The sequence below is a fragment of the Thunnus maccoyii genome, chromosome 20 (genome assembly GCF_910596095.1).
Source record: "Thunnus maccoyii chromosome 20, fThuMac1.1, whole genome shotgun sequence".
NCBI classification, from domain to species: domain Eukaryota; kingdom Metazoa; phylum Chordata; class Actinopteri; order Scombriformes; family Scombridae; genus Thunnus; species Thunnus maccoyii.
In genome coordinates, this window is record NC_056552.1 from 445,742 (window position 1) to 460,986 (window position 15,245).

General features: G+C 38.6%; 1 protein-coding gene across 1 annotated transcript in view; it reads right to left on the minus strand.

Annotated features, from left to right (window-relative positions):
• The window catches only part of LOC121887310, a 46,720-nt gene extending 37,064 nt beyond the window's left edge, over positions 1–9,656 (minus strand). Inside the window, exons 1-7 of the mRNA XM_042398041.1 lie at positions 9,614–9,656; positions 5,014–5,046; positions 4,343–4,492; positions 3,199–3,324; positions 2,204–2,368; positions 1,706–1,852; positions 982–1,057 (exon numbers count right to left, since the gene is read on the minus strand). Coding sequence (XP_042253975.1) covers positions 982–1,057; positions 1,706–1,852; positions 2,204–2,368; positions 3,199–3,324; positions 4,343–4,492; positions 5,014–5,046; positions 9,614–9,656 — 740 coding nt within the window. The remainder of the gene's footprint in view (positions 1–981; positions 1,058–1,705; positions 1,853–2,203; positions 2,369–3,198; positions 3,325–4,342; positions 4,493–5,013; positions 5,047–9,613) is intronic.
• Positions 9,657–15,245: the final 5,589 nt, after the last annotated feature.

Sequence of the window (15,245 nt, forward strand, 5' to 3'; positions counted from 1 at the left end):
TTGGATACTACTCCACATGCAAAAAGAGCACAAAGTGGTACAAGACAATTTTGTATCACTTTTTTGACATGGCTGCTACAAACAGCTGTGTGCCACCAGAGGTGAGCAGCCATGATGCTTCCCAGGAGCTCCTCTCTGCTGAGTGGTTTGGAGTCCCTGGACCTCTCAGAAGCACCTCAGGAGAGGCAGCAGTGCCATCACACACCTGTAGCAATTGCTATGGGTAAGGATGCGTCCAAGAAGGCCACGGAGGGGCACAAAAAAAGCAAGTTGTGTTTGAGAAACACACCGTTCATGTGGAAGGTTTTCAGAGTGCCTGTGTGTCGTCGTTGACAGCCATGACGACTACAACAAGAACCTTGCACCCTGCTCATAAAAATGAGCATATATTAACTAAAAAATGTACATATTTCTAGTTATATTAGTTGTGCTGAGAAATATTTTTTTCATGTTTCTACATTTACAATGATTTTGGATCAATATGTTTTTTGTGTTTATTCAGATTTGATGAAAAAAGTCAGTTTTTTGTATATTTTTATTTATGACATTTTCAATACTTATATCAATCACTATGGTTTATGGACTTATATAACCTTTTAGATTAGGTTGTCCAGATTTTAGGGATATGACGCATTTTAAGATATTCTTGGAAATTACATCACAATAAGCAAAAATAGCAATGTAGGCACTGGTGGACCATCTCTATTGCAGAGTTCAAAGGGTTAATGAATTCCTTCAAAGGCAGGCTCAACTTGGCTCTCAGTTGGCTGCACTAGAGGCTGATGTTACTCCAGGTGCCTCGGCCTTTGTGTCGGAAGAAAATGGATTCACTGCTTGAGAAAAAACACTAAATAAATCCTCCTGGGCAACTGTTGTCAGGTGAAGGCTTACGGTCTTTCTTCTTCTATTTGACCCCACAGGATATGACGATGTCTGACTCTTTAACCGCGCTGGAGGAACTAACCGGCAGCGTGTCTTCACCTTCCCAGGACCTCCACCAGGGAGGCCTCTTGATGGGTCAAGAAGCAAGGTCTCTTTCCTGGTTCCTTCAACAGCTCTCCAGTAACATTAATCAGAAGAAAATGTTCCTGTGTTAGTCTCTCCTGCTGTTGAGTTTCATAATGAGAGTAGTAATTCACAATGAGTCGTAGTAATGAGATGTCCTGCTGGTCACTCTTACTGATCGGCCTGAGCACTTCCCCATCGGTGCACCCTCTAATCTCTCCGTGTACAACAAGAGCTACAGAAACCCCGAGTTCCTCTTGATTGGTGATTCAATAATTAGGCAAAAACTACCAAACCGTTTTTCCAGTGCCAAATTTCGGACATGTTTGAACACATCCCTTCCATCTTGGACCTTCATCCTACTGTCCACACTGTGATTCCATGTTGGTACAAATGACATTAAGCTCAGACAATTTATAAAACTTCAACAGAACTTTGAAATACTGGAAACAGCTGAAAGTCTAGTGTGTCTGATCTTTTCTCTTTTATCATACCTGAGTCTGACAATATTCTGATTTTCTTATACAATAGATTAAAATAAAGAACTAACCAGCAATAAAATAACTTTACATCTAACTGCAAGAATCCAAAATGTTTAACAGCTTTTAAAACTTGATATCTAAAGATTAATTCTGACACCAGCAGATCAGTGTGGTGTTAACATGTATCACTGTTTGATGATAACAGACTCTTTGCCTACCTAAGCTGTTGGCACTGTTACAGAGGTTGATGGTGAGGTTGGCAACGATGTCCAGGAGGAACGAGGAGTCGATGACACTGAACATGTGAATTTCATCAGGATCTGAGGCGATGGTCCTCAGCTGAGTCTCGTTTACATTCTTTACACCTGAGAGAAAAATGTTAAAACTGATGGTTGTACATGTTTAATCCCATTAAACAGAAATCATATGTCCTTCATTATCACTACCAAAGCACACCACATATTTAGATTTACTTTCTTCCTTGTGAGCAGCAGATTGGTTTAATTCATTTCAGCCCACTATTAAAAGACTTGATTTAATAATGTAAGACATTAACTGATATAAACTAGAAATGCAGTCATACACATCATCTTAAGAGTCTTACTAACTAACGTTTTCATTGTAGCAAAATATCATGTTTAATTCATGTTAATGTCACATTATTCTTTCATGGTAAAATAATGTAGTTTCAGAGTTGCAGAGAGAAAGTCAATCACCAATAGTGTAGATCTCAATGCCGTCGTCTCTCAGGCGCTGTGAGTCGAGGGATACGTCGTCCTCAGACTCTCCATCAGTAATCAGGATGAGAATTTTTTGGGAGTCTGAACGCATTCCCTTATTGGGTTGAAACAAATCATATTGGATGTGACTCAGAGCTCTTCCTGTATGACAGAAATAAAGAGCCTTTAAAAGATACAGAGACTTTATTTCATGTGTTGCTTGTTCCAGACATAAAGGTCCCGTTACTTTGTTCATAGACTGTTAGGTGACTGACAGCTGCAGCACTTCAACACCTGTGTAACAAAATATCTGGTTCTTTGATAAAAAGTCAAAGCTAGAAGCCTGTAGACATAAAATCTGAAAGAGAGAAGTTAACTACGACTCCCAAGATGCATTTCAGTCAGAAACATCCAATCACAGAGCTTCAAATTCTATTGTGAGACTTTTATTTGTATTATTATAATTATTATAATCACTATCACTATAACAGCATCAGCTGTCTGTGATATATAACATTATACCATGATACTATAACAATAATGTTATATCACAATATTAATAATCATAAGACTATAACAATAACATTATTATTAATATTATGATCGTAACAATAATAGAAATTACTGTCATCATTCATCCAATTTCTGTTTTAACTCTACTATTTCTGGAATCACCATAAATGAAAATACTTCTTACTAACTTTATCTGAAGTCTGTTCTGAAGATGTTATTTGTTAGCAGAGACACAGTTTTCTTGATCTGTCAAACAGGTGAATTTCATTCACAAATTGCTGGATATATTCAATATATTCTATACTATAAATACTTTAAGTTAAAATTTTGTACAAAATACAGATCACTGACAGTTTCACTTTCCACCGCTGACAGACCTAAATACAGAAAGTAAATATATTTGGATCTAATCAGAGTCTCTGCCTCAGTCCCTCACAGTGTAAAGCTGGTGTGGATCAGACAGCCTGCTGTTAAATTACCTGTGTAGTAGTCATAGTCTCCTCCTCTCTGTGGCAGGTTGGCTATGGCCTCCAGCAGGGATTGTTTGGTCTGATGGGCGTTCAGGTACCACTGGGTCACTGATCTGTCAGCGTACTGAAGCAGACCTGCAGAAAACACAGAAATGTGTGAAACTGACACATTGACCCAGCTTTTGATTTTAATAGAATAACAATGATAATAATGATAATTGTTGGTTTATTACTGTTATTACTGTTATCTTGTTGTCATCGTTGCACCAACACTCATACACACACATCACATGTCTCACACACACTGATGTCTGTACTAATCTGCATATGCATAGAGGGACCAGAGGACTTAAAGGGCCATTCCAGCAGTTCAGTCCAGTAGGACCAACAGGCTAACAGGCTAATAACCCCTGAGTCTACTGTCTGACTCTGGTACATGACTTTAGAGGCTCCTTCCTGGTGGAAATGGACATTGACACCATTGTTGGAGGAGTTGGAGCGAGGCAGTGATGCTGTGGATGAACCAACATGACAAAGTTGTGCATCCCTCCTAGCTAGAATGTTTTGTTCAGAAATGCGGTGTGCTTCACAGAGTCTGTTCAGTCAGAACATCTGTCCTGCTAACTGATCCAACACGGACCTACACAGAAGGAATGTACAGTATATCTCCACCATGGAAATCAGTGTCTGGATAAAAGATTGTTTTACAAGCTGAATCATAATTACTATGAGTTATAAATGTGTGTTTCAGTAGATGAAGCACTGGATTTTAAGGTAGGTGTATCACCTGAACATTTCATTTTGAACATTTTGAGAATTCTGCAAGTTATTACAAAGCTAAAATATGTCTGCATGTTTTGGGAAATAACTGGCAGTAATGGAGGCTGTATGCAGACAGCAGTTATTTAGCTTAAACATGTAAAACCACTGGTATGGTCCTTTTATCCTCACATCAGCCATAACCTTGAATACTCTGGTTATCATGTCCCATTTTACTGCTTTGTTGCTCATTTTGAATTCGGGACCTGCACCTGTATTTGAATATTTTCACATTGTGGTGTAAAGATTTTAGTATTTTTAGTACTTTATACACAAGCAGTAGTAGTAATAGTACCAGGAGCAGTAGTGTGAATAGTTGTAGTAAAAATATTACCGATCTGGACTTTGTCAGGGCCGATGTTGAAGTTGTTGACTATTTGAGTTAGAAAGGATTTAATGTTTTCATGGTCTTCAGAGGTGGTGTTCCTGGATTCACAGACCAACAGTACGATGTCAGCCTTGGCTGTGCTTTCACACTGAGAACCTGGAGGAAAACAGAGGATTGTGGGATACAATACACAAGAGACCAGATATAGAAGCAAGACTAAGACTGTGTCTGAAATCACGCACTATTTACTACAAAGTTCACTCTATTTACCCTCCATTTTATTTCAGTGTCTGAATTCTGTGTGTAAATTTATCCAACATTTAGAGCCTCAAATGTTCCACAATGGAACAAAAAAGTCGTGTTCATGTCATGTACACTACTTCCTGCAAACAATCCCACAATGCCATGCGTTGTATTTAATAGATCTGATATAGATTTTATAGAAATTAGCGGTGTGCAGCTCTACAGCGAGCAGTGATGACGTCCAAAATCTAGATTTTCACTTTTCAATGCTAACATTTGCATATTTTATTAGTTATTAGTTTTGAGGGTATTTGTTCATAAACCAAAGTGGATTCATTGTCCAGCACTGATGGAGGTGCGAGTAACGTCCTCCAGCTCCTCCTGGGGGATCAGAGGCGTTCCCAGACCAGATGAGATATATTCTCTCTTTTTACCTGTTGGTTGGTGTTTATCTTCAGCCTGGAGTCCTGCAGAGAAAATCAGAAAATTAATATTTATATTGTTGCAGAGCTGTGAACTGAACAAACACTGTGAGGCTTTGCAGCAGCTCAGAGCTCATCTCACTGAAAACACACAGATGTTGAAGTCGATGCTACAATTATAATTTGTGTATGAAAATAACATGTTAAATTTACAGTAACTAGAAAACTGAGCTACTGCAGTATGAGGTACTCTCAATTATTCTAGGGTGAAAATAATCCTCATAAAAAGACAAAAAATGAAGGAAAAACAAACGTCTCTCTTTGCCTGGTCAGTCTGAAACTTTAAAGTCTGAAACTTTAAAACCTTTTTTCTCGACCTCACTGCTTCTACTTTCTGCTTCTTCTCTGAAGAGCAGCAGATGAGATGAACACATGAACACAAGCTCAACAGACGCTTCATACAGAGGTAAAGGAAAACTAACATGTTGGTTTGTTTCCTGTCTGATCGTCTGACTGCTCGTGTTTCTGACCTATCAGACGTCTTTTTAATGATGTCACCATGTTCACAGATCTCTGATATTAACTTGTTGAGTACGATGTTGTTATTACTGATAGAAATGATGAACAAAACTATGAAAATAAGCCAGAATTATGTTTTAGTGCAACAGACTGGTTCATATAGAGTTAACCAACAGACTGGTTCATATAGAGTTAACCAACAGACTGGTTCATATAGAGTTAACCAACAGACTGGTTCATGTAGAGTTAACCAACAGACTGGTTCATATAGACTTAACCAATAGACTGGTTCATGTAGAGTTAACCAACAGACTGGTTCATATAGACTTAACCAATAGACTGGTTCATGTAGAGTTAACCAACAGACTGGTTCATGTAGAGTTAACCAACAGACTGGTTCATATAGACTTAACCAATAGACTGGTTCATATAGAGTTAACCAACAGACTGGTTCATATAGACTTAACCAACAGACTGGTTCATACAGAGTTAACCAACAGACTGATTCATGTAGAGTTAACCAATAGACTGGTTCATATAGAGTTAACCAACAGACTGGTTCATGTAGAGTTAACCAACAGACTGGTTCATATAGACTTAACCAATAGACTGGTTCATATAGAGTTAACCAACAGACTGGTTCATGTAGAGTTAACCAACAGACTGGTTCATGTAGAGTTAACCAACAGACTGGTTCATGTAGACTTAACCAACAGACTGGTTCATATAGAGTTAACCAACAGACTGGTTCATGTAGAGTTAACCAACAGACTGGTTCATGTAGAGTTAACCAACAGACTGGTTCATGTAGACTTAACCAACAGACTGGTTCATATAGAGTTAACCAACAGACTGGTTCATATGGAGTTAACCAACAGACTGGTTCATGTAGAGTTAACCAACAGACTGGTTCATGTAGAGTTAACCAACAGACTGGTTCATACAGAGTTAACCAACAGACTGGTTCATGTAGAGTTAACCAACAGACTGGTTCATACAGAGTTAACCAACAGACTGGTTCATGTAGAGTTAACCAACAGACTGGTTCATGTAGAGTTAACCAACAGACTGGTTCATATAGAGTTAACCAACAGACTGGTTCATATAGACTTAACCAATAGACTGGTTCATATAGGGTTAACCAACAGACTGGTTCATGTAGAGTTAACCAACCGACTGGTTCATGTAGAGTTAACCAACAGACTGGTTCATATAGAGTTAACCAACAGACTGGTTCATATAGAGTTAACCAACAGACTGGTTCATATAGAGTTAACCAACAGACTGGTTCATATAGAGTTAACCAACAGACTGGTTCATATAGAGTTAACCAACAGACTGGTTCATATAGACTTAACCAATAGACTGGTTCATATAGGGTTAACCAACAGACTGGTTCATGTAGAGTTAACCAACCGACTGGTTCATGTAGAGTTAACCAACCGACTGGTTCATGTAGAGTTAACCAACAGACTGGTTCATGTAGAGTTAACCAACAGACTGGTTCATGTAGAGTTAACCAACAGACTGGTTCATGTAGAGTTAACCAACAGACTGGTTCATATAGAGTTAACCAACAGACTGGTTCATATAGAGTTAACCAACAGACTGGTTCATATAGAGTTAACCAACAGACTGGTTCATATAGACTTAACCAATAGACTGGTTCATATAGGGTTAACCAACAGACAGGTTCATATAGAGTTAATGCAACAGACTGGTTCATACAGAGTTAACCAATAGACTGGTTCATATAGAGTTAACCAACAGACTGGTTCATATAGAGTTAACCAACAGACTGGTTCATGTAGAGTTAACCAACAGACTGGTTCATGTAGAGTTAACCAACAGACTGGTTCATATAGAGTTAACCAACAGACTGGTTCATATAGAGTTAATCAACAGACTGGTTCATGTAGAGTTAACCAACAGACTGGTTCATATAGAGTTAACCAACAGACTGGTTCATGTAAAGTTAACCAACAGACTGGTTCATATAGAGTTAACCTACAGACTGGTTCATATAGAGTTAACCAACAGACTGGTTCATATACAGTTAACCAACAAACTGGTTCATATAGAGTTAACCAACAGACTGGTTCATATAGAGTTAACCAACAGACTGGTTCATATAGAGTTAACCAACAGACTGGTTCATACAGAGTTCACCAACAGACTGGTTCATATAGAGTTAACCAACAGACTGGTTCATATAGAGTTAACCAACAGACTGGTTCATACAGAGTTCACCAACAGACTGGTTCATATAGAGTTAACCAACAGACTGGTTCATATAGAGTTAACCAACAGACTGGTTCATACAGAGTTCACCAACAGACTGGTTCATATAGAGTTAACCGACAGACTGGTTCATATAGAGTTAATGCAACACAGCAGCTCAGAATGACTTCAATACCCAGAAATCCTGTGTGGTGACATCATATAACCACTGTGCTATTTAAAGACTGTATGTGTGATGAGCTGCTTCTCAGAACTGAAGCCTCTAACCGCAGGTTAAAGCATCAGTTCACTAGAATTATTTCACCAGATTTTGAGATATCAGCCTTTTCTTCATCATCATCCTCAGTATGAGCTCATGCTGTACTGCCAGACTTTGTTTAAACTTGCAGGACTTTATTTTAAATTCTAGTTGAGATTCCAAAGTTTTCAAAAATACCCAAACTGTCCCCCAAAATTTTGGGGAAATGTGTCTAAAATGATGCAGCAGCAGAAATGTAGATTATTTCCATCTGATGGAACGATGCAGCAATAAAGACATGGAGCCTTTTTGAAGAATTCACTCATGAGTGAATATGAACAACATGATAGACAATATGTCCGACGCTGTCAGAGAAAAACCTCTCATCTTCATCTTGTTCATGTTAAAACGTCACGTTCTGCCTCCTGCATGCCCTACCCAGACGAGTGTAGTTGCAGTAGTGTGTGTGTGTGAGTGTGTGTGTATGTGTGTGTGTGTGTGTGTGTGTGTGTGTGTGTGTATGTGTGTGTATGTATGTGTGTGTGTGCGTGTGTGTATGTGTGTGTGTGAGTGTGTGTGTGTGTGTGTGTGTTGGTTTGGTCTGATAGGTGTGTTAATAATAATGAATTAGTTTAGATGCTCATCAACAAACTGTAGTGTGAGTTTGACTCAGAACAGTCAAACATGATAGAAAGACTCAAAGAATTAAGTAACTGACAACTAAAGCAACTACAAAACGAGACGTGAATCACAGGATGAAGAAAATCCTTTTTAAAATTCACTCGCCACACATTTCATAGTAACACATCAACATGTGAGCCCCTAATGCGACATGAAGTCACTGGTGTAACATAGTTTAAAAACATTTTTTACAATATTTTCATGATCAAAACATAGATACATGTAGTAAACAGTTCTTTAAATTTAATTTTCTAAAGACTTTGTACCAATTCAGTTTGTGGTCACAGACACAGGTCCCCTCTTTGATAGGTAGACATGCGTCAGGGTTGCAGGGACCCTCTTGGTCATTTCTTTTAAATAAATTTAAAATGCACATTTGCAGTTTTACTGTGAAAAAAAGAGCTGAAAATGTTTTTTTTCCTCCAAAATAACAAGAAACAGCAGTCCTCAGTTGGTAATATATGACTGTGTGTGCGTATGCATGCGTACTTGTATTTGTACCCTTTGGGGACATAAGTAAAGTCTCCAAAACGTAAATCATTACATCATCACAGTATCTGACGGCTGCAGTTACTTCTTACTTTACAGATTCTACATTCAAAACACAACACTGTTGTCCGGTGAAAACCTTGTATCTCCAAATGTCAGATTTTGCAGAAACTCAGTGAAACAAACTAGTTTTAATTTGATGACTGGATGCATTTTTGTCATCACAGTTCAACTTATTATAACTTACATGTAAACACATCAGTCATTAAACTCTGTGAAAAGAAGCGATGTGAAACTATCAGGACTGAACTGAAGATACTTCACTACTTTTTACTGATAAAGTTTACCGTCAGAAGTTTTGAATGCAGGATTTGACTTAAATTCAGTATTTTTACAAAGGAGTTTTAAAACTTTCACACATCCATCATTAAAGCAGAGTCCTACCTGAACTCCACAGCAACACCAACACCATCAGCAGGTGATCCATGACCAGCTAGACCATCTGTCTCTGTCTCTGTCTCTGTCTGACGGACTCGTCAGCTCTCCTCTGCTAATAACATGTTCTGTTTCCTCTTTTATCTCATCAACCAGGAAACAAACTAACTGATGAGCAGCTTCTCAGAACTGAAGCCTCTAACCGCAGGATGTTTTTGATTTTAGTTACAGGAAGCAGCTCAAACACGTATATTTCATTTAAAAAAAGTGTTTCACAACAGTCAGTCCTGTATGTGACAGGACATGCTCTGCTGTTGCCATGGTAACAGATGTATACTATGTAATCTCACATCAGATGCTCATCAGTTAGTTTGTCCCCAGATGATTTCCTGTCACATTAAAACCTCTAAACTTAATTTTGTTTGCATTAAAACAAACTATTTTATGTAGTTCAGGAAGTTTGTGCAGCTGATTTTGAGAAACACTTTGAGAGGCCTCCCTTCTCGGGATATAAAGAGTTAAACAGAGTGGTTCATGTAAGGGATAATCAAAGAGTAGGTCATCCTGCTTACACCACGGTCATTTGCCAACAATATAAAATAAAAGCAATCGCAAATTTTTGGTTAAAGTTTTGCAGTCAAAATCAAAAGGTTATGTAGAAGGAGCTTACTGATGTCATGACAAGGAAGAATTCTCAACCCTTTTACAACCAAGCAGTATGACCTGCATGATAAAGTACAAATTACAACAGGGTGAGGTAAGCGACGGTTATGGCTGCATCATGTTGTGACTGTGCAGACATAGACCTAACAGGTTACCAGGAAATGACAAAATTTTAATGTTGCTGAGCTTTAGTTAATTGAGTTGCAGCGCTACTTCATAGACATTCACTAAATTGATTAGGTTAAATAAGAGACATACCAAACAGGTGCTCATTTATTGGTTTGTTAGTTCATCAATTTTATTGGTTCATTTTTATTTCAATTAAACTATATCAGATAACAAAATAGTCTATATTAACAATTTAGAACAGGTCTAGCCTTCAACCAGCAAAAAATAAACTAGCCTACCTTTTTTTCTTGCAATGAAGCTGTTAATGAGCCTGTATTAACAATCAACGACTAGTCAAGCTTTGATGATGGGTAACGGTGCTTGTGGAGGTATGGCAAGACAACATCTGGCCCCATGTGTCCCTCTCCGATATGGATGAGACCCAGTATGATGTGAGGCAGGTCTCACATCGGTGGCCTGTCACAGACATAATCCGGCCACTTTCCAGGCCCACATCCAAGACCAGACCCACAGCAGTGCTCCGTAGGCTGTAGTTTGTGTAGATCCGGGAGAGGGGTGCAGAGAGACTCATCTGAGAGGCAAGAAATTAATTTGAATAAGTAATTTGGGGAAGCGGGAGGATGGATTATTAAAGCATATAAAAATCATATAGTCTATGCTTTTATCAGCTAAATATCTCACCCTAATTCACCCTATCAGCTCCCAGGAGTAGGGGAGAACAGGGACAGTTGTAACATGGGACGGTTGTAACACCTTGAATTCCTCCAATCAGAAACAAGCTACAGTGATTATACTCACTCTGCACATGCTCAGTTAGATTGTCTTCTTGCTTACAAAAAAGGAGCCACATTTGAAACTCCCAGAAAAAGTTACCAGGAAAAATGTTTTCTTTAGGTAAAAATTCAACTTTTCTATCAGATGTATTTTTTGGATACTGTCTTGAGATCAAATGTCTAGGAATCCAAACAAGTATTATTAGCATCACTGTTCTGTAAGCTGAAAATAGAAATTCCTAACATGTGTCAAACTAGCAGTCAAGCTAGTTCACATGAGGTGAAAACATGGCTGATGATACTGGGACGGTTGTAACGCCTTGTTACAACTGTAAGTTACATTTATATTTTAAAAACCTGAAGGCCTACATAGACTAGATAGATAGTTCAGACTCAGTTATAAGAGGATGATGGACACTGGTGTCTTTTTACCGCTTTTCCTGTGGTGTTTCAACATGGCTTTAAAGACACAATTGCTTGATTTGAACTCCTATTACTTATTATATTGAAATGTGATATATGGCAGTTGATACAAGCTCTAATGCTCATTAAACTTGCCACACTGTACTCACCACCAGCCGTAGGTAAGGTGTCAGATCCTTGTGCCATTTTTCACTTGGTTTCTTTCTTTTCTTCTCCATTTCTTTTTTCCTCTGCTGTGTCCCATTCTTCAAAATTCTCAAAATAGATTGTAAGAAATGTTAAAATCAGCCATTGATGTGTTTTTCATCCCGGTCGTTGGTTTATTAAGTTGATATCTCATCTGTGCTTGCCTCAGTTTATAACGTGTAAGCTTTGACAGCTGTGCTCTTTAATGTTGCTATGGTTACAGGTTGGGTAGTGGATTAATTTAGAACGGTGATTAAACTACATGTGCAGTACTTGGTTTTAGCACATACATGCCGACCAATCAGAAAAGAGTATTCACCCAGACCGCGGTATAAAAAGAGTTTAACAACAGAGAGTGGCTCATACAGAACCAAAAGAGCAGCGGTTCATCTCTCTTCTCTCTATATAAAGCAAGGAATCTCTGTCTGTCTGTCTGTGTGTTTGTCCTTTGCATATCTCAAGAACCGTTCACCTAATGTACTCCACACTTGGTGGGTGCATTGCTGGGGACCCAAGGAAGTGCAGTGACAAATTTGGACACACGACATGTTTAATATTAATAAACTTTAAATAAACAAGTGATCAGATGCTCCGCTCTGCAGTGGCGGGGCGGGACTTCTGGGCTCTGCTACTGCACATCAGGATCAGAGCTGAACAACCTGCCATGAGAGAGAGAAGGAGACGACGTCTCTCTTCATTTGATAAAAGTTCGGCTTTGTTGTCGGCTTCTCGAATTTTTAAAAAAGAAGAGAGAAAAAGAGAGAGAGAGAGGGCGAGAGAGTGACAGAGACAGCAGTGGAAAACTTTCTCTGAGAGAAAGTCGTGAGTGACAGAAATATAATGTTATGTTCTGATTGTTTCACAGCAGTTACATTCTGAAGCACAAATAAACAACCATCAAACATTCAACAGGTGATCTAGTGTGGAGACAGACGCTCTTAGTTTCTGTTTCCTTTTCCTCCTCTTCTCCTTTCTCCTTTTAATTCATTCATTATATCCAACTAATGCAGCAGGAAATACAAAGTACAACAGGACACATCTGTGTTGTTTTCTCCTCGTGTGAATGCTGTGTTTCAAGCACAGCAGCAGAGAGAGAGTACTAGACTACTACTTCCTCCTACAATGTAAAACATTCAGTGAAATAAGGAACATTTACTTCAACAAGTTCAACTCTGTAATTTCAGATTTCACAGAGCTTAATGAGCTCTCAAAGTTAAAAATACTCCTGGGAGAAGGAGACAGGACAGATCTTACTGCCCAATATATATCCACATGCCACAACCTGAGGGACAGTGAATGACACACACTCACACACATGCATAGGATATACTGTATAGGCTATATATAATTAATATAAATATTAACATTGTTCTCAAAAGTGAGGAGAGGGAGCTATAGAAAGATAAACGACTGACCAGTCAGTGGTTAACAGAGTTTTCACGTCACCTTTTAGTATCAGTTCAGCTTGAGAAAAAGAATTTCACATGGCGTGCTGTAAAAGAAGAAAAGTAGACAGCGAAATGGACAGACTCGTAGTGGGCAGTCCAAAACCATTATGTCTCATAAATCACAAATCTTTTGAGCAAACACCCACTCAGATGATCTGAAGTGTGTCCTTACCTTCTACACAACAGAGTCAGACACTGTGTTCCTGATCTTTTATCTTTCATTTAGTTTAGTGTAATATGGTAAATACACCTAAATAAACACTACAAACACACACAGGAAACCTGCCGTATACTAGTTACATTTCAGAATTGAAGTTTTTATAGTTTCTGGGTCTGAATGATTAAAAACAGAATCTGAGCAGCAGAGGTAGAGATATCTTGACTTTTAGTCCAGAAACACTGGATCCTACATTTCCCATAATGCACTTGCAGAGTTTTTCATCAGAGCCTCCCTGCAGGTGGACAGACAGTTGGTGTGATTGTTTAATGTGTAAAATCTTTCCTTCTTTCTGATCCTAAACTGTATGTGAGACACCTGAGTGAGGATGGCTTCTGATTGGCTGTCGCCTCAAACACAGCTCGTCTGCTGATTTGCTAACGAGCTTCGTAAACAAACGATTTTTTTTTTATTTCTCTGGCAGGTAAATCCCCAAGAACAGGTAACCATGGAAACCAGATAATCAGACACCGAGCAGCAACACAGTTTAACTTAATACACCCTGAAACACCTTAAAGAATATTGCAGTGAGCGGTGGGATCAGGTTAATGTGAGCGTCTTTAAACAGGCGGCAGCTTTATTGGAATAAAAACATGTTATTGGAATAAACAGTGTTTGGAGGTTATTGCTTCAGTCTGTATTCAAACCAGCTGCGATCTGATTGGCGAGTGTGTGTGTGTGTGTGTGTGTTTGTGTGTGTGTGTTTGTATGTGTATGTGTGTGTGTGTGTGTGTGTGTGTGTGTGTGTGTGTTTGTGTTTATGTGTGTGTGAAGCTGATTTTTGGGCCAGCGGTTATGGTTAGAGTAAGTCTTCAGGAAATTCATGTAATGTCCCCAGAGGTGAGTCAGGACAACATGAGTGTGTGTGTGTGTGTGCACGGTCAGAGCTGGGCACGGATATGGTCGCTAACTTTATTGTTTTTTTACATTATAATGTCGAACAAAGTTCCAGCGTCACTGCATCATAAAGAGAGACAAACAAACCTCTCTAAAGAAATCTTCCCTTCTGCTCCGGTTTACAACTGTCTTAAAACTTTAGTTGGTTTAAGCTGTTGCATTAATATCAGAGTGTTGTGTGAGTGAATCTAAGAGATATATGAAATCCTTCTACTTTTATACTGAAGTATTATCTCTCTTCTCTTGTTAAAGTACTGTTTTAATAATGTGTGTTTTAATATACTGTTTTTGATAACACTTTTTTACTTTTTTACTTTCAATAGGATCATCACTAAAAAGTACCGACAACACTTTGGCGGACCTCCACCTAACCAGACCTTTTCCCATCAAGGCACGATTATGTGACTAGCCCCGAGTTACTAGCAATAAAAGAAATGTCTCTCTTCTTTTTACCATTTTGATAATATTTTTTATAAAGTTTTAGATAACAAGCTTTTTTATTGTTTGTTGAACATTTCATCACTGTAGTTTAGAGACTTTCCACTGTGAAGACAACTGGAAGCTGTTTGTACTTGTGGTTTTCAGTACGTGTTGTCCGTGCAGCTCATGTTGCACGTGAGACAGGAAGTGGAGGCCTCTTTTTGAAACCTAAAGACATATTGTGGTGTATCGCACTTGAAAGCTGACGTGACATTTGCCCTAAAAAAATTCACCTCTCTTCCAACTTTCTCGTCATGTCTGCTCACACTATCAAACTGTCCTGTTACTTTATTTGGTCACTAAACTCTGAGTGTTGCTGATTGAGTTTGTAACATGTGATGATATGATGTGACTGTTTCACCAATAAGATTTTTTAAATTAAAATATGATCATTTGTGTCCTCTGTTGATGAGATTAAAGGAGAC